The 27900-nt window shown below is 49.9% G+C and overlaps 1 protein-coding gene across 2 annotated transcripts in view; it reads right to left on the minus strand.

The window, feature by feature from the left end:
* Positions 1-772: 772 nt before the first annotated feature.
* Positions 773-27900, minus strand: part of SEMA4C (semaphorin 4C) — a 57759-nt gene continuing 30631 nt past the window's right edge. For both annotated transcript variants that reach the window (XM_066639356.1, XM_066639357.1), the window contains exons 3-15: positions 15758-15906; positions 14914-14976; positions 14185-14283; positions 13974-14070; positions 13050-13166; positions 11171-11322; positions 10740-10915; positions 9396-9540; positions 7821-8043; positions 7035-7150; positions 4704-4861; positions 4233-4303; positions 773-3300 (exon numbers count right to left, since the gene is read on the minus strand). In XM_066639356.1, coding sequence (XP_066495453.1) covers positions 2459-3300; positions 4233-4303; positions 4704-4861; positions 7035-7150; positions 7821-8043; positions 9396-9540; positions 10740-10915; positions 11171-11322; positions 13050-13166; positions 13974-14070; positions 14185-14283; positions 14914-14976; positions 15758-15906 — 2408 coding nt within the window. In that variant the 3' untranslated portion in view covers positions 773-2458. The remainder of the gene's footprint in view (positions 3301-4232; positions 4304-4703; positions 4862-7034; positions 7151-7820; positions 8044-9395; positions 9541-10739; positions 10916-11170; positions 11323-13049; positions 13167-13973; positions 14071-14184; positions 14284-14913; positions 14977-15757; positions 15907-27900) is intronic.

A 27900-nucleotide genomic window follows, 5' to 3' on the forward strand; every position in this document is an offset into this window, starting at 1 on the left:
AGCAGAAAATGCCAGGTTGGAATCGCCCCCCCCCCCCAAAAAAAAGCTGCAGGCAGTATGAGGGTGGATGGACTCAGGGATCTGACTTGGTCTAGGGCAGTATGACACATGTGGGCTACTCCTCCTTCCAAACTAGTCAGTAATTCCTTTTTCCAGAGAGGAGCATTTGGAAAAATACCTCCCACTCCCTAACCTGTCATTCATATTCATTGCTCCTGAACTTCATTCTTCCAGGTCAGTCCCCCAATGATCTCCCAGTCCACTAAACTGCTCTGCTTTCCACCCTCTGTATGGCTAGAACTCCCTTCCGAACACCTAAGGGGTGCTCATCTCTTTCACCTCTTTCACCTCTAGTACCTTTCTCCAACTGAAATAGTCACACATACTGGGGGTTTTGTTTGTCATTATTCACCCCCCCCCATCATTTCTTTTGTTCCTGGCATCTACTGGCTTGCCCAATGTAACCTCCTTGAGGCAAAGACCTCTGCTGCTCTCTCTATGCTGGTATCGCTGCCAACTTCTCTCTAGCTTCTTAAAACCCATCCTTCTGTGAGGCATTTGGTACCATGCCCCATTCTTCTGTTGTCTCTCTTGTATCAATATCTTAATTTTAAACACTTTATTTTAAGGCCTGACCTTTTGTTCTTTGCAAACCACAATAGTTTAATAGCCCCAGTGCGTCTTTCTAGGAGGAAGCAGAATTTGCACCCGCTACACAGAATTCCCCACTGCTCAGGAAAAAGGAGAGCAAAATCCAAGCCACACGGCACTGTAAGCATCTCAAAAGTTTTTTCTCCATTTTATTATTAATATAAAAATATTCAGATATTTACATCAAATAAATATTTCAGTAACAAATAAATTACATGGGCATTATTTTGTGGGGGGGAGTGAGAGCTCTTTATCAAGGGGGCTTTCCCTTATTATTTACAGGGGTTCAGGGGGGGAACAGGAGAGATGGAGAGTGATGTGGGCTGGTGGCAGTGTCAGGCATGCAGGTTAAGGAAGAGTTTTTTGTCTACCGGGCAGGGCCACTGCCTCGGGGAGGGTATCTACACCACATGCTCCCTGCCCCAAGAGGGAGGGGAAAAGGAAGCTCAGTCTGGTCTGTTGTTTATTAGTTGGCTTTGAAAATGGAGGGTGCTCCTTTTGATCTCTCTCGACGCCTCTCCCATGGAGGCAAGGCAAGATGCCATTATAGGAGACACAAGCCAAGGGGTGCACTCCCACTAGACCATCAATGTTCAGTGTTTCTCCTCTCAGGCACACTGACTTCTATGGTCTTCTCTATGGTCTTCGCTTCTTGTGACATCACTTCCAGGCTCTGTTTCTAGGGCAGCTACTGACAGTTGCCCTAGAAACAGAGCCACAGAACCTGTAAGAGTTTTTCAGCGATTTTCAACTGCTCTGCCCTGCAGCCCACCTGTGGATCTTCCACAGCACACCAATGTGCTGCATCACATGAGTTGAAAATCTCTGCCCCAGACTTTCCTTCCCCACAAGCCCCATTGAAACAAATGCAGGTGGTGCAAGAGCCCTTCTCCCCTTTACTTCAGTGGGGTTTGTGCAGGAGGATGCCTCACTGGGGTAGTGTGCCCCAAAACTTCTACCTCAGTTGCCAAATATATCTTGGGCCAACCCCACCCTCCTTCCTGTGCATGGCAGCCTTCAGCACATCCCTTAATCAGTATCGCTCTTTACCAAGGCAAGGCCAACACCCCACTTGAGGGACCGTGCCAAGAAGGGGCTTTCAGGCCCAGTTACTGCCAAGCGGCTCTCCCCCTCTCGCTTTGTGCGGCCTTTCTCAACACATTTTCTTCTCTACCCTCCTTGGGACAACACACCTGCACCTTTCAGCCCCATGCAGGAGCTGAGAACATGCTACTAGCCCTCAATGTTTCTCGCAGGGGAAAAGCAGCCTCTCAGTTAGCATGGTCCAAAGGCTGGCCATTATCAGTCTGTACAGGAAAGGGCAGGGATGAACAGTATTGAGCCAATGGCAGCTTTGCATTAGGAATCAGGCTTCACTCTGCTTTTTCTAACCACCTATCAGCACCACTGGTCCCAAGACCACTACTTTGACAAGAAAAATATGCCTGGATTTGGCCCAAGAGTCCGTCTGTCAGTGGTTAAGTCTCCCATGAGACAAAGAAAATAGACCATCCACAGCAAAAGGAAGAGTGAACTCACCTCCCACAAAAGTCCTGGGCACATCCCAGAAGGAAGCACAGTTTTAAAACACTGAGCAATGCAGGAGGGGTGCAGGGAGGGAGGGAGAGAACCTTGGCCGTATATAAAAACTGGGAGAGCCAGGAAGTCATTAGAAAAAAAGTGTCCGAAGCCAATCCTTAAATAGGATTAAAACATATAAAGTTGGAATAGTCCCAGCCGGGGGCAGCGATCCCGGCCTCGTTGGTGAGGTAGTTGCTGTGTAGTGTCTGCGGGTCCCAGGTGTCGCTCATACTGACGACTCCTCTGGGTTCGAGTCCGGCAGTGCCTGCCTCTGTTTGAGCTTCCGGCGCAGCTCCTCTGCCAGGTCGCTGTAGTCGGGCCGCTCCTCGGTCCCCAGGTTGAGGCGAATGTAGCCGTTGGAGGATGAGCCACGGATATTGCCCAGGTTGATGCGGTTGGGCGAGTGGAGGGGTGGGGATTGCAGGGGCTGGCCGGGAATGCCGTTGGTGGTAGGCGAGGGGGTGGTGCCCCCATTCTGGCACACAGCGTGGCCCGGGACAATCTTGAGGGAGCCATCTGAGTAGTAGTAGCTCGCGGGGTCCCAGAGCTTCTCATCTGAGTCTGAGGTGGTGCTGGGGATGAAGGTGGGACTCTTGGCTTCTTTGGGCAGCTCGATGGGGTAGACTAGGGTGCTCTCGATAGCCTTGGAGCCCTTCTCGAGTTCTTCTTTCAGGCGCCGCCGCAGGGACAGCACCACCAGCAGCAGCACCAGGCACACAGCCCCCAGGGCGATCACCACCATCCACACCAGGCCCAGGTTCTCCAGGGGAGCCCGGGCTTCCAATGACAGAGCTGGGCCAGACACCACTGTCACCACGTAGCTCTCGACTGTCAGCTCATTGCGTTCCTCCACCTCCATGCACTTGTAGGCACCTGTATGCCTTGCAGTGGTGCCCAGGAGGATCAGGGCCTGGAGGTGGGTGTCATACAGGATTGAGGTCTGCTTCTCAGGCAGCTCTTGCCCGTTGAAGGTCCAGCGGGCTTGGGCCAGGTTAGAGGTGAAGCGGCAAGGAAGCACCAGGTTTGTGCCCGCCATGACAGTGATGTTCTTGGCAATTTCCTTGGTACCTGTGAAGATGAAGGAGAGGATTGGTAAGAGACAGGGTTGCCCAAACCATTTTTCTATTAGGCAGAACTCTCTAGAATTTACAAAACTGTAAAGCAGCCATTTTGAACGCTTCTCATGGAACACTGACGACTATGGTCTTCACCTCTTGTGAAGTCACGTCTGGAGAAGCTTCTGGGTTCTACAATTCTGTTTCTAAGACAACTGCCTGTAGTAATAAATTGTCTCTCCTTCTGCCAGCAGAGGAAGAGAGACAGACAATTTGTTACTACAGACAGTTGCCCTAGAAACAGAGCTGCAGAACCTGAAAAGTTTTCCAGCCATTTTCAATCACTCCAAACTCCCGCGGCACACCTGCGGGGACCTTTCACAGTACACCAACTGTGTGCACTCCAACCAAGGCACTCTGGTTGAAAATTGCTGCTATCGAGGATGGTGGCATACACAGATTCGATCCAGGTAACATCAGGAAGAAATGGCAAGAGCTCCGCCAGAAACCCTGGACAGCTGCTGCTGGGCCCTGGAGACAGTTGGGCGCTATCGAGGGTCTGACTATACAGACAGTGGCTTCTTACTATGCTCATAAAATTAGGTTAGATTGTGTTATACAATTAGAATATATCTAATTGTATATATCTAATGGTCCTAATCTAGGACCAAGAAATAATTATGGACATTCTCAAGATCAGACAAAGCTTCTCTTTAAACCTGTTCTGTCCAGCTTGGTAACTTACATTACCAGGTCATTTACCAGCATACCTTACAAGCATTTAGAGATGTGCGTTTGGAGATTTGAAGTTGAGCATTATGTTTGGTATTTGATTTTTTAGAGCAAAAAGCAGACACTGTATCCCCTGCACCCCACTGGACCCAAAGAGAGGAGCCAACTGGTACTGCAGGCCACAAGCTGCAGAGCAAATGCAGTAGGACTGACCTGGCCTGGAAACAGGTGTGGGGTTGCATATTGCTGGCTCGGGTCCCAAATCTTGGAACAGCATCGAGGACCTACAAGAACAAAGAGGCAGCACGTCACAAGGGGTTGCCAGTTCAGGCTGGAACACAAGTAAGGAACAGCACTCTAGAACCAGAACGCTACCAGCGGAGACTGGAGGCCAAACAAAGAAAAACCATAATGAGAGCTATGAGTACATTCTAAGTGTTTGTGGGTTATTTGTGCTAATGCAGACTCTGCCACCGTGAAATGGCAGCCAGATCCAGCTTTTGTGTGTGTGTCTGTGTGTGTGTGTAAGCTATTTTCCAGCTCTCATTGTTTGCAGAAAAAATGCTAGTGGACAATTTTTGGCAATGGTTCAAAAACCACACCAGTGCTGAAGCTTCAAGCCCCTGGGAGACTTCCCCAAATGACACTTGTCCAACCCCCAGGTCGAGCCTGCTTGTGCCTTACCCATCGTAGGCATCAATGCGGACGCAGCGACTCCCATTCCTGCTCCAGGCACAGTAAGGGTCCTTGGCGAGGATGCAGTCGGCACAGGAGTGGTACTTGCTGCAGTCGGCCACCGGAATGCGAACTACTTGTGAGTTGGAGCCAGCAAAGAGCACTCTCTAGTAAGGGGGAGGAAGGTGGTCAATGGCAGGGCACCATCCAGAAACACACCACTTTGCCCCACCCTAAGGATGCCACCATGGCCATTGCAGTTCATACGAGTAGGATGCTGTACAGCACAGAATGTCCCATGGAGAATTCACTCCAGTGGTGACTGTGTTTGTGAAATCACTGGCGTACCTGGGGGGGGCAGACGGGGTAAATGCCCCGAGCGCTGACCCTCCGGGGTGCCTCAGAGCCTCGCCCCGCCCCCCCCAGGAGGAGCGCCCAGGAGTGCTGCGGGGAAGCAGCTTGCTGCCTCTCCGTCAGTGCCTTGGTGCCAACTGAGCCACCTCCTCCCCTCCCCTCCTCCTTTATAGGAGGATAGGAGACAGGCGCCCTAGAGAGGCACTGATGCTCTAGGGAGCCCATCTCGTCTCCTCCTATAAAGGAGGAGGGGAGGGGGGTGGCCCAGTCAGTGCTGAGACGCTGCCTCCCAGGAGCACTCCTGGGTGCCCCTGCCCCGCTTCTGAGGGCGTCCCAGAGGTGAAGCGGCATGTGCCCCCTCCGCAGTCGGAGGGGACGTGCGCCGCTTCCTGGCCTGGGTTGCCCCTGCTCTGCCTCTGAGGGCGTCCCTCAGAGGCAGAGCGGAAGCTGTGTGTGCCCCCTCTGAGGTCGGAGGAGACACGCGCCGCTTCCTGGCCCCCATGGAGCCTTCTGTGCAGCTTACAAGCCGTGCTGAGGTCTCCACTGCAGTGGTCTGGGGCCGCTGGAAGCAGCCCCAGACCACTGCCATGGAGACCCCTGTGGCGCGGAAGGCTCCTTGGGGGCCTTGTTTTCAAAGGGGGAACAGAGGGGGCAGCTGCGCGGAAGTAATTGCAGTGACGATGACGTCACTGCAATTACTTCCGGGTCAGGTGCACGCGGGGGGGGCAGAGAAGGAGGGCAAAACGGAGTATGGGGCAGAATCCTGGGGGTTGCCCCGGGCACGGGGACCCCCAGGAACGCCACTGTGTGAAATATTTAAGTTTTTGGCTCTTATGGTCCCAGGAGGGAACTAAAGTATACAGGCAGTTTCTAGTGAAACACCAGAAGCCCAAAGGAGACCGAGAAGACTTCTGCAACAGCCAGTTCTGTCTTATGATGTAGACCTCCACTGTCACCACTAAACAGCACAGCCTGCTTCTCTCCAGGAACCAGTACCAGGTCCAGACTGGCTCTTCCCCCTGCCCCCCATGCCAGAGACCAAGCTCAGGTGCTATCCCATTACACAATTGCCCTGGATCACTACGTCACCTCACTATCCCCCCATCACTTCCACCATTTCCAAAGGCCCTCCAATTGCCCATGTTGTCCTGTAAAGTTTTTCACAGGTGGCAGCAGGCAACCACTCTTCTGATACTCGACCCTCTGCTGCCCTTTGCAAAGGCCAGGAGGGGAGGGGAGGGGAGACTGGCTGCCTGTAGCAGCATCTCTAACCTCCTTCCCTGTCTTATGAAAGAGAAGCAGAGGAGAGGGGCTGCCAAGGGTCTATGGCAACTCAGTACAGGGAGCGGCCAGCAGTCCCCCCATAATGGTCAACCACAGTTTCTTGCCCACAGAGACCCCATCACAAATTCTTCAATCCCCAACTCTTGAAATTAGAAGAAATCAGTGAAACATAATGAACAATGATCTTGATTTGACATCCTTTATCTTACACAAGGCCTTTTTTCTTTTAAGAGGGTTAGAGTGAAGAGTACATCACATCTTGAGCCCATCATCCAACACTATTGGGGAGAAGCCCTCTGCCCTTCCCTCTCCAGACCCCTAACTTGGCAATTTTCAATAGGTGTGCCACTGCACATTAATGTGTTGCAAAAGGTTCAAGAAGTTTGGAGCACAGTGGTTGAAAATTGCTGAAAAGCTCTTCTGGGTTCTGCGGCTCTGTTTCTAGGGCAACTATCTGTAGTAATGAATTATCTGTTTTGTCTTCCTCCTCTGCCGGCAGAGGAAGAGAGACAGACAATTCATTACTACAGACAGTTGCCCTAGAAACAGAGCTGCAGAACCTAGAAGTCTCTTGGAAGTGACATCAAGAAGACCACAGAGGTCAATGTGCTTTGGGAAGAAAAATGTAGAAAATGACTGCCCTAACTAGTGCTTACCACCTTCTGAATGCCCAACCCCACCCTGCAAAAGGGTCCCCCTTACCTTCTGTGGAGACAACACCAAGCTCCTGACAGGCTGAGCTTCTTCAAATATCTGCATCTCTTCTATGAGATGGACACCAGAGGGCAGGGTCACCGCCTTGTGCAGCCAACCGTTATCTAGGGCAAGTCCAGAATAGGGCAGGTGGTCATTGCAAGGAGCAAGCACAGGGAAAGGTTCTGGGGTGGGGGCATCACGGGATCACTTGCAGTTTTCTTTCAAGCAAGTCTCTAGTCTTCGTGGTGCTTGCAAGTACATAGCCAACAGTTGTTGAACTTTTAGAAGCAAGAGACCACTAGATAAGATTTCATGGTTGCAACCAGAATTAGGCAGATTTGCCTCAGGGCACAATCCTAACCCACTTTCCAGCACTGACATAAGGGCAATGCAGCTCCAAGGTAAGGGAACAAACATTCCCTTACTTTGAGGAGGCCTCCATGAGTGCCACCCAACTGCAGGATGCAACACACGTCCCATTGGGACTGCTGTGCCAGTGCTGGAAAGTTGGTTAGGATTTGGGCCTAACATAACCAGACTGTTACTGGGCTTTTCCTGCAGCAGACTTCCATTAGAAATAAGTAAGAAGCATGGAGTATACCCTGTCTTGGTTACTGACTTGTCTAGCCCAAATCAGTCTACCCAGAGAGTCAGTGGCTCCAAAGACTCAGACAGGGATCTTTGCCAGCTTAGAACCTGAGACCTTTTAGCTAGAAATGCTAGAGGCGGACCATGAAAAATGAAAAGCAGCCGTTATGAGGCACCAGCTCAGCTCCTCTCCCAGCCCCATACCTGTCCCGATGTACAGCACTTGGTAGGGCTTGCCGTCCAAGCCATGGACCCGCTCCACCACTAGCTGGGTGAAGTTGGTATCCTTTTTGACCAGCAGGGGCTGGTTGTCTTCTGGTAGCACCACCTCATCCATCAGCGGGTGCTTCTTGACAAAGTTGAGGGTGTTGTCCGGGAGCTCCAAGGAGCTGCGAAAGCCGTTTTGCCGGTGCCACTTGCTGATGCACTGGGAGGAGAGAGAGAACACCAGGCATCAGCCAAAGCCCAGCACTGGTGGAGCACACCAAGGCCCGTCTCTGGGCCTTGACATGACCCAGCTCAAGCCTGAAGAGAAGCCCAAGAACACTCCTCCTACACTAAGCAAGAACCACCTGCCACACACACTTGGGCTGAAAGAGGTGCAGGGATTCTCAGGTGTAAAATGCAAACATTTTCTAGGCAAAGAAAATCCCTGGCCCCTCTCCCATTCCTGATGGGGAAACAGGGGAGGCAGGTCACCAAGGACCCTCCCTGCTTGGAAGAGGAGTACCCACTCAGGGAAGTTTGCTTAGCAAACAGTGGGATAACGCTGGGGGTGGGTGGGTAGGTGGGAGGTAGGGAGTAGAAGGTGGGTCCGCTCCAAGGAGGTGACCAGCCCTAGATTATGAGGGGAAAATACACAGGTCCCACTTTTGAATCCCGCCCCCCAATATGGCCTCCAGGGCCCCCAGGTACCATGCCTTGAGGGGGTGACAATCTGCAACACAAGGTGAAAAAAGCTGCCTTCTGAGACCCAGGAAGAACAGGCATGGCCTCCCAAGGGTGGGCATCCCAAGGGTGTTCTGAGCATTTGGCGCCCTGGGAGCGTTAAAATTTTTGTGCCCCCAGCTGCTATGCCACTGCTCCCCTCACAGCCTTCTAAAAACAGAAGTTTTTCCTGCCTCTCCCTAACGCCCACACTGGCAGGATGCAGGACCACGAGAGAGCAGCAGGCTGAGTCACCCTTATGTGCCATTTCCAGCACATCTGTGCTCATCCCATTAACAACTGAGAAATTTCCACTCTACTGCTCCATCATGTGCCCGGATGTGCTATTACAACCTGTGGTTTGGTCATTCTTCTTCACCTGGCCTGTGCAGCAGCATCATATTTTTAAATGCGAGGAAGAAGCAGGCATATGATCACATCCCAAAGCTCAAGACTGCCATTCTGCCCTTAGCAGCAACAGGAGACTGGAGGAAAGTAACAGGTGCCTCACTCCCTTACAGATCTCTACACTGACCCCCCTTCTCCTGTATCCTGTCTCTGAGGGTGGTCAGTAGGCAATCATTTATTTATTTCACATTTTTATACTGCCCTTCTTCCAAGGAGCTCAGGTGTTCATGGTTAGCTCCTTTTGTCCTCCCCACAACCCTGCGAGGTAGATGAGGCTGAGAGACAGGGACTGACTGGCCCAAGGCTACCCAGGAAGCTTTGTGGCTGAGCAGGGATTTGAATCTGTTATCTTCCAGGTCTAACTCCAACTCCAGAACCAAGACACCATCCTGACTCTCAAGGGAACATCTCCCCGTTTGCTGGGTGAGTTTGCTGTTTACTTACAGCTCCAGGGCGGGGGTTGGGCACCTGGTCCGAATAGCGACCCCACTTCTGTGACTGCTCTTTGTACTCCTTAAAGGGGCCATCAAACACATGCTGCACTTTCTTAATCTGGTACTGACAGACAGCAGAAACATCTGTATCTCCCCTACAAGAGAAAGAGAAGGGCAAAAAAAGGTTATAGGTTGAAATTTCCAGCCCGGTTTTAAAAACACTTGGCTTTTCGCTTGACTTTTGGGGAGGGAGGATGCTCTGAGTGTCCCCTTTTTAAAATCAGAATGTGTAAATTGTGTTACCTTGCTCTGTTTTTATGGTTTTAGCTTTTGCCGTTTTTATTCGTTCTTATTTTATTGTAATTATTTTTATGTTTTCATTATTTGTATTGCTTTATTATGTTATGTTGGACCCTGCTTTGAGTGTCTGGAGAAGTGGTCTATAAATCGTTTAAATAAATAAATAAATCTGGGAACATTTTATTATTTTGTGCCTCCTCAAAGGGCAAGGGGTCCTCAGAAAGGATCTTAATCCCTGTGGAAGTGGTGATGCAGCTGTCCTTCCCAAGCCTCCAGTTCATCCTTCATCCCCTATGCCCCTTCGCTGTCAGTTCAGCAGGAAAGAACTGAAATCTGTAGTAGTTCTTATTTTCTTGATTGTGTTTCTCTTGGGGGTACAACTGATAGGCAGAAACCACTCTCTGACTTCCCTTCCGCTTGGTCTGGGACGAAAGGAGAGGCTTCAGGAGCACAGCAGAGCCAAAGACTCCCAGATTCCAGGCCATTTCTCCACTAATTTGAAAAGTTTATTTTGCTGTTCTGCCCCGTTCCCTTGCATTGCATCATCTACACTGGGCCCTCGGTATCTGCCAGGGATCCTTACCGGGACCCACTGCAGATACCAAATTTCATGGATAATGGAATCTGGGGGGACCCATGTGGTGCCACAACTCCTTACCTGGGGCCACACTCCAGAAGTCACAAGTGGCCTCCTGGCCTCTTCAGAATTATTCTAGACATGACTGGAAGGCACTTCTGCTTCATGCTGACAAACTGGAAGTGTCTTCCAGTTGCGTCTGGAAGGTTCTTTGAGGCCCTCAAGCCGTGGGCTTGGCATCCGTGGATATTCAAATCCATGGATGCCAAGCTTAAAGAGGGCCCACTGTACATAGGTTCCGCTTAGCCAGGGAGCAGAGGAACAAAGTGGTCTACAAGACACTGCAGCTGTCTAATCTCCAAACTGTGAGAATGTTTCAATTTCCCCCCACTTTGATTTTTTTCCCAGCGCAAATGCCCACAAACACAACAGTCCCGCCCCCCCCCGAAATCCTAGAGTGGCTCTTTAAAGTCTTACCAGCGTGTCTGGAAGACCCCGAAGAAGGAAGTGTCATGCCAGTGGTCCCCACTCAGTGTGTAGACTCCTTGCATCCTGTTGAAGTGCAGCTGCTGTTCTGGGATGGAGCACACCAGCCGTGCCTTGAGGAAGGTGGTCCACCTCTTCTGCAAGGTCCGGGTGCCGCCGACATCCCCCTGCACAGGACAAAGACCCATTAGGACGCAAAGTGGCTTTGCCCTGCATACCCACCTGTTCCTCCTAGACTTTGGGTGGCGGGCCAGATCCTGCCCACAGGCTCTAGGTTGCTGACCCCTGACCTATGACAACCCACCCCCCTTGCCTTGCCTTCCAACTACAGCAGCTTCTGCATCCAGAGAGTTACTACAGGCAGTTCAGAACGCTGATACAGGGGCATCTGCCGCAAGGGAACTCCCAGAACTCATGCCTACCTTGCACACTCTGGCCACGCGAGCCACCACCTGCTCTGTGTCGCAGTCGTACTCCACGGCCCGCTCACTGAAGAAGAAGTAGACTTTGCTGTCGTCCCCACTGTCACTGCCTCCATTCTCCTGCACATAAGCTGAGCCCACAAAGTGGGGCTCTGTACATGGACAAGGGAAAAGGGTCAATTTTGTTGCCAGGCGCAGACCTTCTCTGCAGCGGCCTCTCTCCAGGGCATCTCAGATGGGGTTTCAAACGCTACTTATGTATTTCGCTGCAATTTCATTTAGTTTATGATTGCTTATAACCTAATGATTTTGTATGTTGAGAGCCACCTTGGGCAATTTGCTAAATGGAATGGCAAGATATAAAAATGTATCATAAATAAATAAATTGCAGAGACTGGGACCAAACTCAGAGCTTTTAATGGGAGATTGACCCCGCATCCTTCTGCAAGCAAGCTGGGTGTTCTACCCACTGGGCATGGTGCCCTCCAAAGGACAAACATTCACCCAGCCAGCATTTTCTTCCTTCTTCTTTCCTGACATCGGATCCACAGCTTGCATGGCAGCAGTGTGATGGACTGAACAAGTGTGTTGGATTCCAGCTGGCAAGGGCAAGGGTTGGGGTCCCCATGTAGTCATAATGCTTACTGAAAACTTGACTGCACATTACACTCCCCTCGATAGCTAATTTTCCTTGTTCCTTCCCCCTCCAACTCCTAATGAAAATTAGCTGCTAATAAATAAATGCCAGACAGAAAAAGCAGCCAGGGGTTCCTCCTTCCCACTATGTGGGAGTTCTACCCCCGCCAGTTTCCTCTTCCCATTGGAGTCTCTGCTGTCTAAATTTTCAACTAACGGAGACAAAGAAGATTTCTTTAAAAATTATACCCCACCTTCCAGCCCCATTTAGAGATGCCCTCTCCTCAAAAGTGGCCTGTTTGATTTTTAAAAAATATAATCACAACAGCAAAGTAAATAAAATACGTTTACAGCGGACCCTTCTTATGGCAGGCCAGGCATCTGCAGATTTAAATATCCGTGGACGCTGAGCCTGTGGCTGGAGGGAACTGAGAGGACCACCTAGAGGCGACGAGAAGTGCCTCCCTGTACCACAGAAGGCCTCCCAGATGTGACTGGAAGGCACTTCTGTTTGCATCCAGGAGGTCGTCTAAGGACCCCTCCACCCAGGATTTAATTATCTGCAGAATTCGGTAGCCACAGGGGGTCCTGGAATGGATTCCCCATGGATACCAAGGACCCACTTGGTAAATGAAGATGAAAGACACAGCAATCCACTTGTGCGACTGTGACCATTCACTCAGAACAAACTAAAAGCAGCCTAGAACACATACACGTACACGTATGTTGTATGTAGAAGGTCTTGGGTTCAATCCCTGTAACCCCCCAAGTCACAAATCTAAGGGAGGAGAGATCCCTTATCTGAAATCTCAGCCAAGCAGAGGAGAAAATGCTGGACAAATGATCTGACTCAGCACACAGAATTTCATATATTCTTCTCTCTCAGAGCTCAAGCATATAGCCAAGCTCTCTATACGAAAGAGAGCTGGTTATTCTCTCTTTTCCAGTTTTTCAGTATGTGCTCATGGGTGGACGAAGGGAGGACTTAATCCAAATTACATACTCAGAGTACAGAAGCATGGGGTGATAGTCAGGGCCGACCCATCTATGAGGCCAATTAAGGCAGTTGCCTCAGGCGGCAGATTGGCGAGAGGTGTCCACCTCTGAACACTTGCCCTCATTGCTGTTCCTCAGACTGGGAGAAAAAGGCAGAGCAAAATAGAAAACAAGGAGCAAGAAAGAGAGGTGGGCCAGAGCATCTCCAAGCCAGAGAGCTAACTCTTTGCCTCATGCTGCATCTCACCGTTGAGCCAGGTGGTCAGCTCCTCTGTCTTGATGGCATAGTGGAGGCCGAGGTTGCGCAGAATCACTGGCTCGGTTCCGAGGAAGGTGTTCAACGTCGCTGAATAGAGCTCTCCATCTGAAACGGGCAAAGGAGAAAGGGGTTGGCCAGGCTGCCCTTGGAGAATGTTTGGAAGCTGCTGTTGGCAGAGAACACCGATGCCAGACTGCAATTAAAAACTCAGCTTGTGAAAAATGTAACCACAATTCTCTTGGTCTACATCAGCTCCAGTTCTGCTTCTGGGTCTAATTCAAGTGGTTGGTCTTGACCACCGAAGCCTTACGTGGCTTGCTTCAAGTGGATCTGAAGGGTCATCTTATGTGAATCTCTCTGCCTTTTTAGGTTCCCTTGCTGGCCCAGACCTGCTCCAGGTTCCCTTGCTGGCCACGGATGATGGAGACTCTGGACGGAGCTTTTTTCCACTGCCACACTGAGTTCACTTCCCCAAGTGCCCCCCCCCCATCACAGTCTTTTGGACAGCCAACCCCCTTCCACTGGTCATTTGGGTTGGGGTCTGGTTCTTGGGTTCACAGCTTCACACTGTTTCATGTTCCAACTTGCAACTGCCATCTATTTCTTGGCGTTTGGGTTTTTAATTGATCTCGCTTGTATGATTTTATGTCATGCTCCAAACTGAATGCCTTTCAAAGTGCCAGGAAAAAAACACTTTTAAATAAATAAATAGCTTGTGGAAGCACCAAAGTCCAGGCAATACACAGAGTTTGCCTATGGTGAGTAAAAGATAGCCCCCAGGCAACTGAGCAGGAACACTCTTGCAGAAGTTGGTTCTACCCCCCCTTGACAACTGAAGTACTCCTAAATTCATTTCAAGGGGCTCTGCCCATTCCTCGGTGCTGAAAGAAGACAGCCCTGGTTGTCACTTACCCACAATAAGGCCTGTGTGCCCCTTGGCTGGGTCATAGGGACATTTCCCTTTGCCATCTTCAAGGGACAACCTGTCAAGGGAGAACGTAGCCAGGTCCTGCAAGAGAGAACAACAATAAGACTGAGTCAGCTTCCAGCAATAAAAGATGCTCTCAATGTGAATTAACATGCATTCACCCTCATGCACAAGGCAACTTCCTGGCATACTTACAATGTAGGCACATTTGGGCTGGAAGGCATAAGTGCCACAGGTGTACATGTGAGAGCTATTGTAGGTCTGCAGGAAGCGGATGTAATTGAAGCAGTCGGTCTGCGGAGAGGGGAGACAGAGAAAAAAGCTTGATATTATAGTCAGGATCTGTGTCCAGGTAGCTTGTATTTCATGTTTGCAGTGTTCATGCACTCAGCATTCTAACAAATTTGGCTGTCTTTAAAATCAAGTTTCTAGTCCTCAGCGCTTGAAAATGCACAGAATGACTGCAAGAATTCAGGAGCCAGGAGGAAAGGTTAAGGAAGCGATCCAGTGGATCAAGAGGCCAGTTTCATTGCTCCCCATGGTTTTTAAGTCTTCTCCAGGATTAGCAAAAGTAAGACATTTTATGCAAAATTTATGAAAATGAGAAATCTCTCCTCTCCTCTCCAGAGCCAGGTGCTTGCCTCTGATGATGTTCCCACCCCCTGGAGTGGCACTGAAGAGGAGGGGGAGAGGCTGCTTGCTCGAAGAGAGGGTGAGGATCCCTACAAAACGCAATGCTTTGCACCCCCTCTAGCTATGCCACTGCCAACCAGTTCTTAGCCGATCAACTGCATAATCCCATTCAAGATCCTGTCTCCCAATCAGCCTGGGTAGGGGCTTTCATGCAGAAGAACAAGGATTGCCACTGCCCTGGGCAAGAAAAGAGAGGACCAAGAGCAAAGAGCTGGCAGCGGCTGGGCTTACCTGGTTGCTTTTGCCTTTCTGGATACATTCAGCTTTCTTCTCTGCTGGAGCCTCCCAGGAGATCTGCCAAGAAAAACTGCCCTTCATCACTGATCCCATCAACTGCCCCACCTGTGCCCCAACTGCTCTGTGATAACAGAGGCTTGGGTGGCAGTGGTACAAAAAGCCAGCTCAGCCCTGGGAGTTGGGGCCAAAGGACTTAGGTCTCGAAGAGGCAGAGGACTTAAAAGACACCAAAAACTAAAAATCTTCTCCTTGATCCAACTACCACCACCCCACAAGATTCTCCCTTACCTCCAACACACCTCTTGTAAATGCCTTTGAGGCTGGGATGAGCCAAAGACATTTTGGTGCCAGGGATGGAGAATCTGCCCCTGCTTTTCATCACAGTACAGTGGGTCTTCCTTACCCGTGGGCTTGGCATCCACGGATTTGAATATCTGTGGTAGGGGGGGCTTCAGAGGACCTCCCGGATGCAAATGGCACTTCCAGTTTGCTGGGCCCCCATAAATCACATTCACACCCTTAGCAGCACCTGAGATCTTGTCCCACAACAGGGCCAACCAGGTGGAACCCTAGTTGCTGGTTCCCCCTCCAGACAGAACTAACAACAGCCATTTGCTGAAATAACTAAACAGAACCTCCATGTAGAGAGGTGGACTCTCTCTGAACATCAGGTGCTGGGGATATGGAACAGAGGAGGGCTACCACTACCATGCCCTCCATATGGGCTTTCCAGCTAATATCCTGTTGGAGGCAGGATATTGACATGGTCCAGTGGGGCTCTTCTTGTGTCCACACCACTGACTTATCCTGCTACCCAGTCTGGCCCTTGCCAACTTACCGCTTCCTCAAGCTCCATGTTGCTGGTGCGGAGGGCAAAAATGGCTTCCCGGGCCCCGACATACAGCAGCCCTCCGGAGTCTTCCAATGTCAGCGTTGTGTAGTTGGACACCCCCATCTTTGAGAATCGTTTGGTCACGTCCTTCAGTTCTGCAACAAGGAGGGCAGAAGGTGTCACAAGATGGAGACATTCTCTTCTCCTATCCCATGACACCACCATTCAAACATATGTTTCTCCATTCAACTACCTATCTGGGACTTAAAAAAAACTATCCAGGGCAGATTTTTGGCAAGGGAGGCAATGATTTAAGACAGATTTTTGATGCCTCAAATCACAGAATATCCTTCCCAGAGAAAGAATACCCTCCCTGCTTTCTCTGTGACATCTCAGGCACTGGGTCAAGACATTTTGATTTGCCTGAACTTAACACATTTTTTAAAGCTACAAATAAGGTGTTGTGGACTTTGGCAGAGAAAGTCTCATTGCCCCATTTAGAGCTGGTTTTTGTTTGTGTAAGTCCAGTACTGACACAGCTGTTCTTTCTGACCCACTGTTATAAGAACCTGATTTTCAACTGTTGCCCTCTCTTTAAAAAAAAAAAAATTAATTAATTTTGGTTGTATTTACATGCACCGTATCCCGCTTCAGAGATTTGCTTCCCAAATTTAAAATGAACATAAGAACAGACCTATTGGATCAGGTCATAGGCCACTAGATAGGCATCTAGTCCAGCTTCCTGTATCTCACAGTGGCCCACCATATGCTCCAAGGAGCACATAAGACAAGAGACCCGCATCATGGTGCCCTCCCTTGCATCTTGCATTCTGAGGTAACCCACTTCTAAAATCAGGAGGTTGCACATGCACATCATGGCTTGTAACCTGTGATGGACTTTTCTTCCAGAAGCTTGTCCAATCCCTTAAAGGCATCTAGGCCAGATGCCACCACCACATCCTGTGGCAAGGAGTTCCACAGACTGAGTAAACAATATTTTCTTTTGTCTGTCCCAACTCTTCCAACACTCAAAATGTTCGAATATACACATTTTTTTAAACAAATGAAATGACCATTTTTAAGGCTAGCCGAAGCAACTCTTCCGTCTCCTTTTCTTCTGCACAAGCTGTCTCCAGCCCCTCGTTGGATAATGCACGGGCAACATAACTTCCAGGGACATCATTAATCTCTCCTCTGCCTGGCCTTGCACTTCGGAGAAGCACAGCACCCCTCCTCTCTCATCCCCCCCGAAACTGTGCATTCATACTCTGCCAACTCTCCAGCATATGTCTCCAGAAAAAAAAAAAATGATAGCAGCCGCAATCTCTGAACAGCAACTCCAACTAGCAGCAAATGTGTCCCAGCTCTTGCATTCTGCGGGTTTAGGGCAGAAGGTAAATGATACTGCTAGACCGATATCTCCATCTGCAGCATTCCAGCTACAGAATCTTCCTAATGGTCTATAAAGTCAATGGACACATTTGGCACACGCTGTACAGTTCTGCTCGCCACGTCTCAAAAAGGAACTGTCAGACTGGAAAAGGTGCAGAAAAAAAGGACAACCAAAATGATTGGGGCTTGGAGGACCTTCCTTACAAGGAAATACTTGGGGAGTTTTATTTGGAAAAAAAGCAACTAAGGGCCCAATCCTATCCAACTTTCCAGCACTAGTGCAGCTGCAATGCAGCCCCAAGGTAAGGGAACAAATGTTCCCATACCTTGAGGAGACCTTTGTGACTGCCTCCCCAACACAGGAAGCAGTGCAGACCCCACTGGAACAGCAGCACTGGAAAATTGGATAGGATTGGGCCCTTAGGCTACAATCCTAAGCACACTTTCCTGGGAGTAACTTCCATTGAGCACAGTGGAACTCACCTCCAAGTATACATGCCTAGGATTGTACTGTAAGCTGGCTCCAGGATTGGGAAGTATAAAATTATGCATAGGGTGGGGAGAGAGAAGCTTTTCTCCCTCTCTTACACTACTGGTGGTGGTGGGGATCCAATAAAACCTCTTGACTGGAGATTTAGGACAGACAAAAGGAGGCAGTTCTTCACAAATCATTAGCCTGTGGCACTCATTTTCACAAGATATGGTGGTGGCCACTGACGTGAACAGCTTTTAAAAGAGGAATGGCCCAAATTCATGCAGGGGCAGATCAACTGGTAGCCACTAGTCTTGACGGCTATGCGCAACCTGTGGATTCAACAGTCGTGCGCCTCTGAATATAAGTTGCAGGGGTGCAGTAGTGGGAGAGGGGGCCAGTCTTTTTCTCTTGTTTGTGGGCTTCCAGAGGCAGCTGATGGGCCTCAGGGGGAAAGAGGATCGCTTCCACCCCCTTCAATCTGATCCAGCAGGACTTTTCTTGGGTTAGAACCCCCAAAAGTGGACTGCTTAGACCAATAAGATGAAACAACTTTTTCTTCTCCAAAGGAAGACTAAAACCCAGCAGCGTTACAAAACAGTGCCTACACAACAAAGTCCTCCCAGGCCTACAAATGCTGCCAGAGTAATCTCCAGTTTCACGCTTTTCCTGGGACTTTGCAATCTGGAACAAACTGTCCTCTTGAAATCTGAAACTCTTAACACTGAACTTTGCAAGAAACCCTACACGGAAAAAATAGGAAATCGGCACGACCGGATTTATAAAGAGGGAAGCAACTCTCAAAAACTGGAGAACGTTAAAGAAAAGCAAGTTCACTCTGGGTTGTTCTGAACATCACAAGGGACTGCAAGCTTAGAGAATTCTGCAAGGCCTGTTAACCCCACTAGATCAATGGCACCTTGGTTCCTTCTTACAAAAAGATATGAAGGACTCTTCAAGTCCCAAAAACAGAAGTACAAGTTGATCAGAAAAAATAGCCAACAAGGGGCTGGCCTGGAACAGGAAGCAGTCAAGACAACAGACTTGCCTTCCATTTTTATATACAGGACTTTGTGGAACTTGCGCCATAAGACTCATTTTTTCACAGCCAGGCTCTGGCGCTGGCAAATAGTGGCTTGTAAATCAGGATTTTGCCATGCCACACAGGCTCCTGATGTCTGCCAGATTTCCAGGAACCAGATGCTTGGCAGGATTGCTCAATGGTGTCGGAGGTCGCCTGTCTCCTTGGGGCTCAGTTGAAATGTGCACACACAGCGGACTCCCAACAGTACTCATTAACCCTCTCTCACTTCCTAAGCATTAGGGACAGCTAAGAGCTTCGGGTCACAGGATGGGGGGGGGGAGGAAGCAGGCAGATCAGCAGTGGGGGATTAAGGTCTAGGAACAGTCAGTCACCCAGATGCAAGGCTTTAACCCCTGGGTGACAAGGCTGCCTGAAAGAGAGACTGTTGGGAGAGACAGCTGTGCAGCACCGCACCAGAAACAACTGGGTGGGTGGGTTTCCCTCCCAGACACAACCCTTTCACCACCATCAGTTGCCTCCCTGATTCTCACCCCCCCCCCCCAAGACATCTCTGTGCTGCACCGGCACAGGGAGGGTTAATCTCACCAACAACTGTTCCCCCTGCACCACTCAGTGATTAGCAAATTAGAATCTATATAAGCCACCGGAAGCCACAGAGCCAGGCCAGGAGAGAGAACAGCTGTTTTCATGGCAAAGCAGAAAAAAAAGGCAGCCTCTGTCCAGGGGTGAGGGGGGGAGGGCTGGATGATCTCATATCATGCTCATCACCCTGCTGTGATCAGTTGGAAACTGAAATGAAAGGGAGACCAGAGGGGGTGGCAGGAGGAGGGCAGGGGTGCTCAAACAGATTGCAGTGACTCCAGTAACCATCCACCAAGCAAAGAAGGATGGTGCTTGCCTTGGATACAGTCCCCCATCCCAAGGAAATAAATTGTGTTCAGTCCTGGGACAGGTGGCAGATCTGGGGCAGGCAGGTTTAACCTGCCTTCAACCTGTGGGTCGCAACAACAATGGAGTCACAAAGTCTTGTTTGGGGGGTTGTGGAAACCTTTTTCAGCCTATGCAAGAGAGGGCAGGGATCCAGTCCAAACATGGGGCTGCCTGATCAAAACTGATTTCTTGAGATAATCCTGCATGGCCTTTTCTCACTGTCTTGCCCCACAGCTCCAAAGGCAGCCCCTGCTCAGGCTGCTACTTCACAGGGTGGTTGTGAAGACACTAGAGGAAATGAGGCAAATGGTGGCAGCGGCTGGGGAGTGGGCAGACTGGGTCCAGGGAGGGGGCTGGAGTCCCCAGTCTCTTATTTATTTATTTAGGTCATGGCACACAAAAGGTTGATGACCACTGGTTTAAGAGAGCTAAAGCAATGCGATAAAAGCCATTGTAAGCTGGGAGCCACTACTGGCAATAGCCACTAGCCTAGATGACCACAATAGCTCTTGGCCTATAAGCAACTAGCCGCAAAAGCCAAACGGAGCCAGGCAAAATCTCTCCATCATTTATTCAAGGTACAGGCCTGGCAGTCAACAGGTTGCGCCCTTGGACAGCTGTCAGACTCCAATGGCCCAGTAGAGATCGATGCAGATGTCTGCCCCCGCCTGTCCTTAGGGCCCACCCTGGAGAGGACTGGGCTCAGCCACTGGCAACGGCCATTTTGTGACCCATACTGCCCTGGAACTGAATGGCACATCAGGGGCACTGAAGGAAAAAATGGTGACCAGCACCCATCAAGAGGGGCTCCCTGACTGCCACCATCAAAACCCTATGAACTTTGGGGGACCCACCAACGTAGAAAGGGATCAATTGAAGGGCACTTTGCCAAGAGCAGTGGTGTAGCTAAGGCATCTGGCCCTTGGAGTGCACAAAAATTGTTAACAGCCCCATAATACCCACCCCAAAAGCTTTTTTAACACCACCATACAAGGCCCAGGAGGCACTGGGTACCATGCCTATCTGGGGGTGAACAGTGAAAACCAGAAGTGCCTTTTGGAGGCCTCTGTAACACCTCCTCAATGGCAATGTACCTCCTGCTCCCCAATAGTGATGCCACTAGCCAAGAGCCCCTTCCAACCTGCCAAGGCCTCAATGACTAGGAAACACTCCCTCCTCAAAAACAGGGACTTAAAGCAGACCACATGCGATACTCTCAGATCCTCACCAAGCATCGGTTCTGAAAACCAGAAGTGCCTTCTGTGCACATGGTGGAATGAACAGGAGCGTTCTCTACTTGGAGAGCGTTCTCTAAGTGCTTTGGCTTAGCATGGGCTGTTTCTTTCCCTCCCCTAAAAGAAACTTTCAGGCCACTGAGAAGCCCAGAGCTTGGTACACGTGTAGTTCAAACACACTGTGGTCAGAGGGATATTAAAGACGCTTCTCCCTCAAAAGAAGGCATTCCCAAGCACTTCAAAGCATTTAAGGCAGAGGTCACCAAAGTGTGCATCTCAGTGCCCTCACATGCCATGGCACACTCACAGGAATGCTGTGGGATTCCCTAGTGGCCCCTTCTACTGTGCTGCCAATTGTGCAGGATCCCATGTGGCACCCAAATCTAATGAGATCTTGCGAGATTTGGGCACCGCAATCTTGGATCATGTGAGATTTGGGTGCCATGATCCAAGATGGTTGAGTCAGGACGAAGAGGCTGTGGCCGTGACCCCAGTAAGTTTGGGAACCATTGATTTAAAGTGACCATGCTGACTAGGAAAGCAAAATCCGGCACACTCATAGCCCCAAACAGATCAACTCCTGAAGACTTCTGAAAGGGAGGCATTTGAAAGTCCCTCCCTAGAAAGAGAAGGCACATGTACCCCCACATGTATGCAGCATTTCCAAGCCATCCGGAAGGGTTAAATATGGCAGACATAGCCCAGAGATTGCAAGACAATGAGGCCCTTTGCACCCAGGTGTCAAAGCTTAGGACATGCTGTTTGCCTCTGAGACAGACGCATCCATCCCAGTACAATGCAAACTGAGCAGCTGGATGTGAGCACATGCGCTTGCATGCCCAGAATGCTGAGCTGTGGGTTCCCCTTTGTCAGACCACAAGTACCACCTTGCAGAAAAACGCACTGCGCTCCAGATCAAGCCCTTTCCAAATGGGACAGCCCATCCCAGCAACCCTAACTTGGCAGTAGTGACTGCCATCATCTGCCCCCCACCCCACCCCACCCCCAGCTCAGCTCAGCCTCCTTGGAGAGCTTTCCACACATTTGGAGGCCCTGGTTTCCGCATCCAGCCTCTGCACAGTTGCCCAGCACCCAGAGAGCCTGCAGAGGTCAGGCATCTGGGACCAATTAGGCCCTGGAGCAGAGCAGAAGCTGCTGAAACTCGATGGCTGATCAAAAGAGACAGAGTCTGGCTTCAATCAGCCCTTTCTCCCTCCCCAGGAAGGGGGGAGGCGGAGGGAAGGGAGCCTCCCCAAGCTTTTAGGAAGAGGTATCCAGTGAAAAAGGGGAGGCCAACACAGAAATCTCAGTGGAAGAAGCTACTGAAGGGGCACAGAGGGCAGAATTCACCCCCAAGACAGGGGTTGTATGCACCTGGTCCTACTCAGGGAGGTACAGTTCAGTCAGGTCAAAATGTGAAGTTACAGGAAACTGAGAATTTTTCTTTCATCGCCACACCCTCTTCCTATTTCCTCCATCTAGAGTAGAGTTCTTCAACCTGTGGGTCAAGATCCCAATGGGGTTGCCAAGCCTCATTTGGGGGGGGGGGTTGCGGCACCCTTTCAAAGCCTGTGCAAAAGAGGGCTTGGATCCAATCCAATAGCAGGACTGCCTTATCAAAACTGAGTTCTTGATACAATCCTGCACAGCCTCCTCTCGCTGTCTTGCCCCGCAGCTCCTAAGACTGCCCCTACTCAGGCTGGTACCTCACAGGGTTGTGAAGACACAAGAGGGAGGGGGAAATGGGGCAATTGGGGCAGGGAATTGGTGGATTGGATCCCCAGGGGCAGGATTGGTGGTGGACCCCCAGTCTCACATTTATTTATGTTGTGGCACAAAAAAGGTTGAAGACCACTGCTCTGAGAGCAAAAATCATTAGTCAATCCTGCATTTGAAGCAAGTTCCCAATTCTTACACACACACCTCTCAAATGGGCACCGGAGCAACTTAAAAGCTCCCAGGAATCTTTAAGGGAACTGACAGCTAAACTTCCAAGATCAGGGCAACAGGGCAGAAAAATGCATCAACCACCACGCTCCAAAGTCTGCGCCTGCCATTTTCCACTTGCCATGCCAGCCGTGGTCAGGGCCTGAATGTGCTGTGCTGCGCCAGGCTGCAGGCAGAGGGGCTGATGGGAAATGGCAACGGTGCCATTCTCGAGAGCCTCGGAGCCTGACAGTATCTGGCATCTCATCCAGAGATGAGAAAAAAAATAAAAGATGTCATTTAACAGTTTTAATAACTGTCATGCAGCCTGATCTATGACGCCCGGTCTGTGCCAGGCTGCGCCCATGGGAGTTGTCCCTGTCACCCTACCCTAGCTGCAGTTCTGGAGAAGACAAGCACAGGCCAACTGCAGCTTGCTAGCCTGTCTGTTAACCCAGCAATTTTCAATCTCAAAGCACTAAAAATTTTCAGAGTACACCATCAGTTTTTTTGACAATGGACAAGTCACAATGCACTGTCAGAGGGGGGCTCACATACTTCAGTGGTTCTACTAATAAATGACCCTCCCCCAAACACCTGTGCCACACCTGTGTGGATCATTTGCAGCACATCAGTGTGCCATGGCACACAGGTTGAAACTTGCTGTATTAACCCAACAGGCAGAGATGAGAACCCCCTCTCTTTAAGCACAAAGAACCCCAGGTCCAAGAGAGGGAAGATGGCAGTTGTGCCACATCTGCTTTTAGGGAAGGGGTCACAGTCGAGTGGGAGAGCACATGGCTTCCACGCAGGAGGTACCGGGTTCTATCTCAGGTGCAGCAGCAGACCTGCCATTAAGCAAATGGGGCAAATGCCCTGAGCGTGCATCTCTAGAACTGCGTGGGAAGCCTTCTGAGGCTCTCAACGCAGTCAGAATATCTCGGACATATAGTTTAAGATCGCAGGGAAGCCTCAGATGGCTTCCCCGGTCGGTCCTGGAGCCATGTGAAGCTCCATTGTTTGTTAGGTTAGGGAGGGGCGGCTTTGTGGGGTGGTGCCATCACACACCTTTGACCCGGGGTATCTTGAGGGCAGGTCTGCTACTGCTCAGGTAACAATTGACGGGACAGATTGTTGCCTGAAGTCTTGGCAAGAGACTCCGTTGCAAGTCAGAATAGGTCTGTAGCAGGCAGAAGGAAGCTTGAGATTTACCAGTAGAACTCCGGATGTTTTGCAAAGATCCGAGTTCCAATTCTGCCCATCCCAAAAAGACATGCTGCTGGAAAAAAAGAAGAAAAATGGGGTAGGGTGGGGAAGAGGAACCAAGAGTGGTGAGAGAGGACTGAGATTTCCATTCTAACTCTGAAAGCAAGTCCCCAGGCTTGGTACATGCTCAGAAACATTCTGTTCTTTAATGTATGTCCTTATCTGTGAATTAGTTTTGCAGTTGGAGGAGGGAAAAGTCTACCAAAAGGAAGAGAAGAAATCCCATAAACCTGAAATTTAATGAAAAAAGAAAAAAAGAGCTCCTAAGCATGTACAGAGTGCTATTCTCTCACCACGGAACAGGCTTGTGATCAGGACAGTGGGAAGGGCTCCCAAAGAAGAGGAAAAAAGACCCAATGTCTCTTGTTCGATGCACCTCTCAAAGTTTGTGTTCTGTTGCCACCTCCTCCATCTGCCTTTGGCACCCTCCAGGCACCCAGGCCACTCAGAACTGGGCCATAAGTCATTGAAATCTATTTTTCCCAAGGGCTAGCACAGGTAGAAACAGTCTTGGATTTGATTGTCTGGGCCTCACTCCAACCCTGCTCAAATTCAATTACAAAAATGCTTTTATGAAACACAACAAGGTATCCAAGCTTTGCCAAAACATACACCAGCAGATTTTTGCAGTTATCAGGCCAGGAAATGGAGTTATCAGCAGCACTAGGAAAAGTCTCCAAGATACCTGCTTCTCTCTCACTTCTGCACATTCAAAGTACTTCGCACTCCATTATCTCCTTACAATCCTCACAACAGTCTTACAAGGTAGGTCAGCCTCATGTGGCAGGTGGGGGGCTGTGCCTGAGAAACAGCATCTTACCCAATGATATCTCAGTCCATTCCCACATTACCTGTACAGCAATATCTGCTTCTGGTGGCCCCTTTCACTATCACTTTGGTGATGCAGCCAAGCATTCTGCACATGCTCAAAAGAAGAGTTTTCCCCCCACATAATGTAAAACAGTCTTTATTTCAGTCTACTAATAGCCATGGCAGTTCATTCAACTATCAGTGCCTGTAAACCAATGGGAGATGACAGTCGTTGCCTGAGTGTTTGGCTTGTAAACTTCTTGCAGGCCATAGCTGGAGGTGGAACACTAGGTCAGATGTAATGTTGGCCTGATCCAACAGTTTGGTTTTTTGTGCTGGAAACAAAGTCACGTTGGAGCAGCATGTTGCAAACAATTCCAGGCCGCGTGTCATGTCAATCATAGGGCCAGGCCATTGCTATCTTGAAGACACCCTGACACACGCCCAATACTCTCAGTGGTTGCGCAGTGCAGGGGACAGCCGATCACGGAAGATCAGCCAGCTGGTCCTCCCTTTCTCAGAAAGGAGAGCTAAGTCTCCAAAGCATCCCTGGGATTCCTGGAAAATTCTGGGCAATCAAGGGCCCGATCCGATCCAACTTTTTAGTACTGATGCAATGCAGCCCCAGAGTAAGGGAACAAACATTCCATTACCTTAAGGAGGCCTCCTTGACTGCCACCACACGATGTGGTGCACACCCCATGGGCGCAGCTGCAACAGCGCTGGAAAGTTGGACAGGACTGGGCCCAAAGTGCATTCCCCACTTTCTGCCTTCCTTCACCAGGGATATTTTTGCATGAAGCGATGCAAGATACCCCAGGGAGATCACTGCAAAGAGCCACGCCTGACTGCCACCAAAGTCTACCAACAAAGGAACACCCGCACCCTGCCCACCCAGCCATCCCCGACCCACATGGGCAAACACGCAGGAAGCCCCGTTTTGCCAACTTGGGCACTTTGGTTTCTCAGCGAGTCCTCTGAAGCAGAGCTGGCAGGACAGGACGGGTCCTTGCACAGCTCAACACCCGAGCCAATTACAAAGCCCAGCCCTATAATCAGTGGCTTTGTCATGAATCAGCAGAATGTGCTGACACAAACCACTGGAGGGGAAGGGATTAACAAAGGCTGCACGCACTCATTCAGAGCCGGGCTGGGGGCCTGCCCAACTCCACCTTCCTGGTGCCCACAAGCAAGCAATAGTGGAAGGAGCGAGAGCCAGCCAAAACCTCTGCGCACAGGACTGGCTCTCCGGAGACACCCTTGCATTCTCCAGCTCCACCTACCACTATTATCCCAATTACACTCTGTTCTGACCTCTCCCTCTCAATTTTGGGGAGACTCCCGCCCTGCAAAGAACAGGAGGGAGGGAACGTGGGGCTGCCAAGCTTGCAGTGACGGTATCTGCAGAAACTCAGAAGTTCCCTATCAGCCCCACAAGGACAAAGAGCAAGGATGGAGCCCTGTGAATAGAGGGAGCACCATCCTGCACGGTGCTTTGCAGAGTTAACCTAAAACAAAGCATTTTGTCTGCCCCAAGGAGCTTCCATTTCTAAAAGAAACATATTGCCCATTTTTCCCGAAAGCAATTAAAAAATTGTAACAAAACTAAAATGGAAAAGTCATGCGGAATAAAATCATTAACAACAACAAAAGACAACACTAATAATACCATATAAACACACTGGTTAAATTAAAAGCTCAGTAAACATAATCAGCTCTGAGCCTGGCACCTAAGTGACCCCAGCAATGGCACCAGGTGAACTTTGCTAGGCAGGGAGGGAATTTTAGTACTTAGGGTGCCACCCCTCTCTGCCCAGTATTCACCTGCCTGACTTCTAGTGGAGGAGGACATAGAGGTTGCATCCAGGCAGCAGTGTCACAGGGGGCAGTGGAACACGAGGCGGAGACAACATTGTGATGTCGTGTGACATGGTCATGCCAGTTCTGGGTTGTCCGAGGAGGAGGAGGAGGAGGAGGAGGCAGCAGCTTTGTGATCTGGCTGCTGCCCGCCCCCCATTCCTTCTCCAACAATCTGACCAATCCCCTTTTAGAGATGGCCTTAATTGACAGGGCAGTGTGTTTCGGAAAAGATGGTCCTTTTAAGTTCTTATGTTCAAGTTTTGACAGCAGTGAAAACAGAGGAAAAAGGACAGGTGACAAACAACAGGGAAGGAAAGGCAGAAAGTCTCTGCATACACGGGCTGTATATTGGCTGGAAACAAGGACTGCTGAGGGATTAAACCACAAGGTTCATGGGGTTAGGGGAGGGAAACAGAGAGGTGGCACTGTGGGATACCCGGAAAGCCAGGGTCAGGGAAGCCAAATTCTCGCACATCCGTGTTATTTGTTTGCAGAAACAAAGTAGGTTTCGTGTAAGAGTTAAAGCATTTATCCAAAATGACTCCATCTGCTCTTAGGGCCCAATCCTACCCAACTTTCCAACACCGATTCCCACGCTGATGCTCTCTAACAGCTGAGCTCCTGCAGTTTGCAAGGAACTGAGCTTGTGCAGTCTGCAAGCATGTGTTAATATAGGGAGATAAATGTTTGAACATTTTTTTCCAGTTTTTTTCCCCAGGTGTGTTTTTTTCCAAGTCTGTCAGGGCGTGGGGGCAGGTGAAGGCTGGGTCACAGAACTAAGCCCCTGAAGCCTTGAGGCTATTCATTAGGACTGCCTCACTATGCAAAATGGACGGAGATTTTTTGCAAAAAGATGAAATATTACTTGTAAATAAATATTTCTTTCTAGATCACCTTTTTTTTTTTTTAAAGTCTGGTAAGGCCAGATGGGTCCTGATGCTAAATGGTTTGAGAACCACTGAGCTAAAAGAACTGGCCATAAACAAGACAGAATGAGTAAGAATGGAAAACTTTCCATGCCCCCATTTGCTCTCTGATCAAAAAGCTCACCTGCACCTGAACCAGATACTTGTCCTCTTAAATTTCAACAGAAGCTGGGACCAGATTCTGCATGGAAAAAGTTGTGTGTGACAGTTTGCGGCATGACTGCAGCTGCGCCGCAAGTCTCATGCACATGAAAAAGCCACCAGCTTCCATGTCACATTTGGGCCTA

This window comes from Tiliqua scincoides, chromosome 11 (genome assembly GCF_035046505.1).
Source record: "Tiliqua scincoides isolate rTilSci1 chromosome 11, rTilSci1.hap2, whole genome shotgun sequence".
NCBI classification, from domain to species: Eukaryota; Metazoa; Chordata; class Lepidosauria; order Squamata; family Scincidae; genus Tiliqua; species Tiliqua scincoides.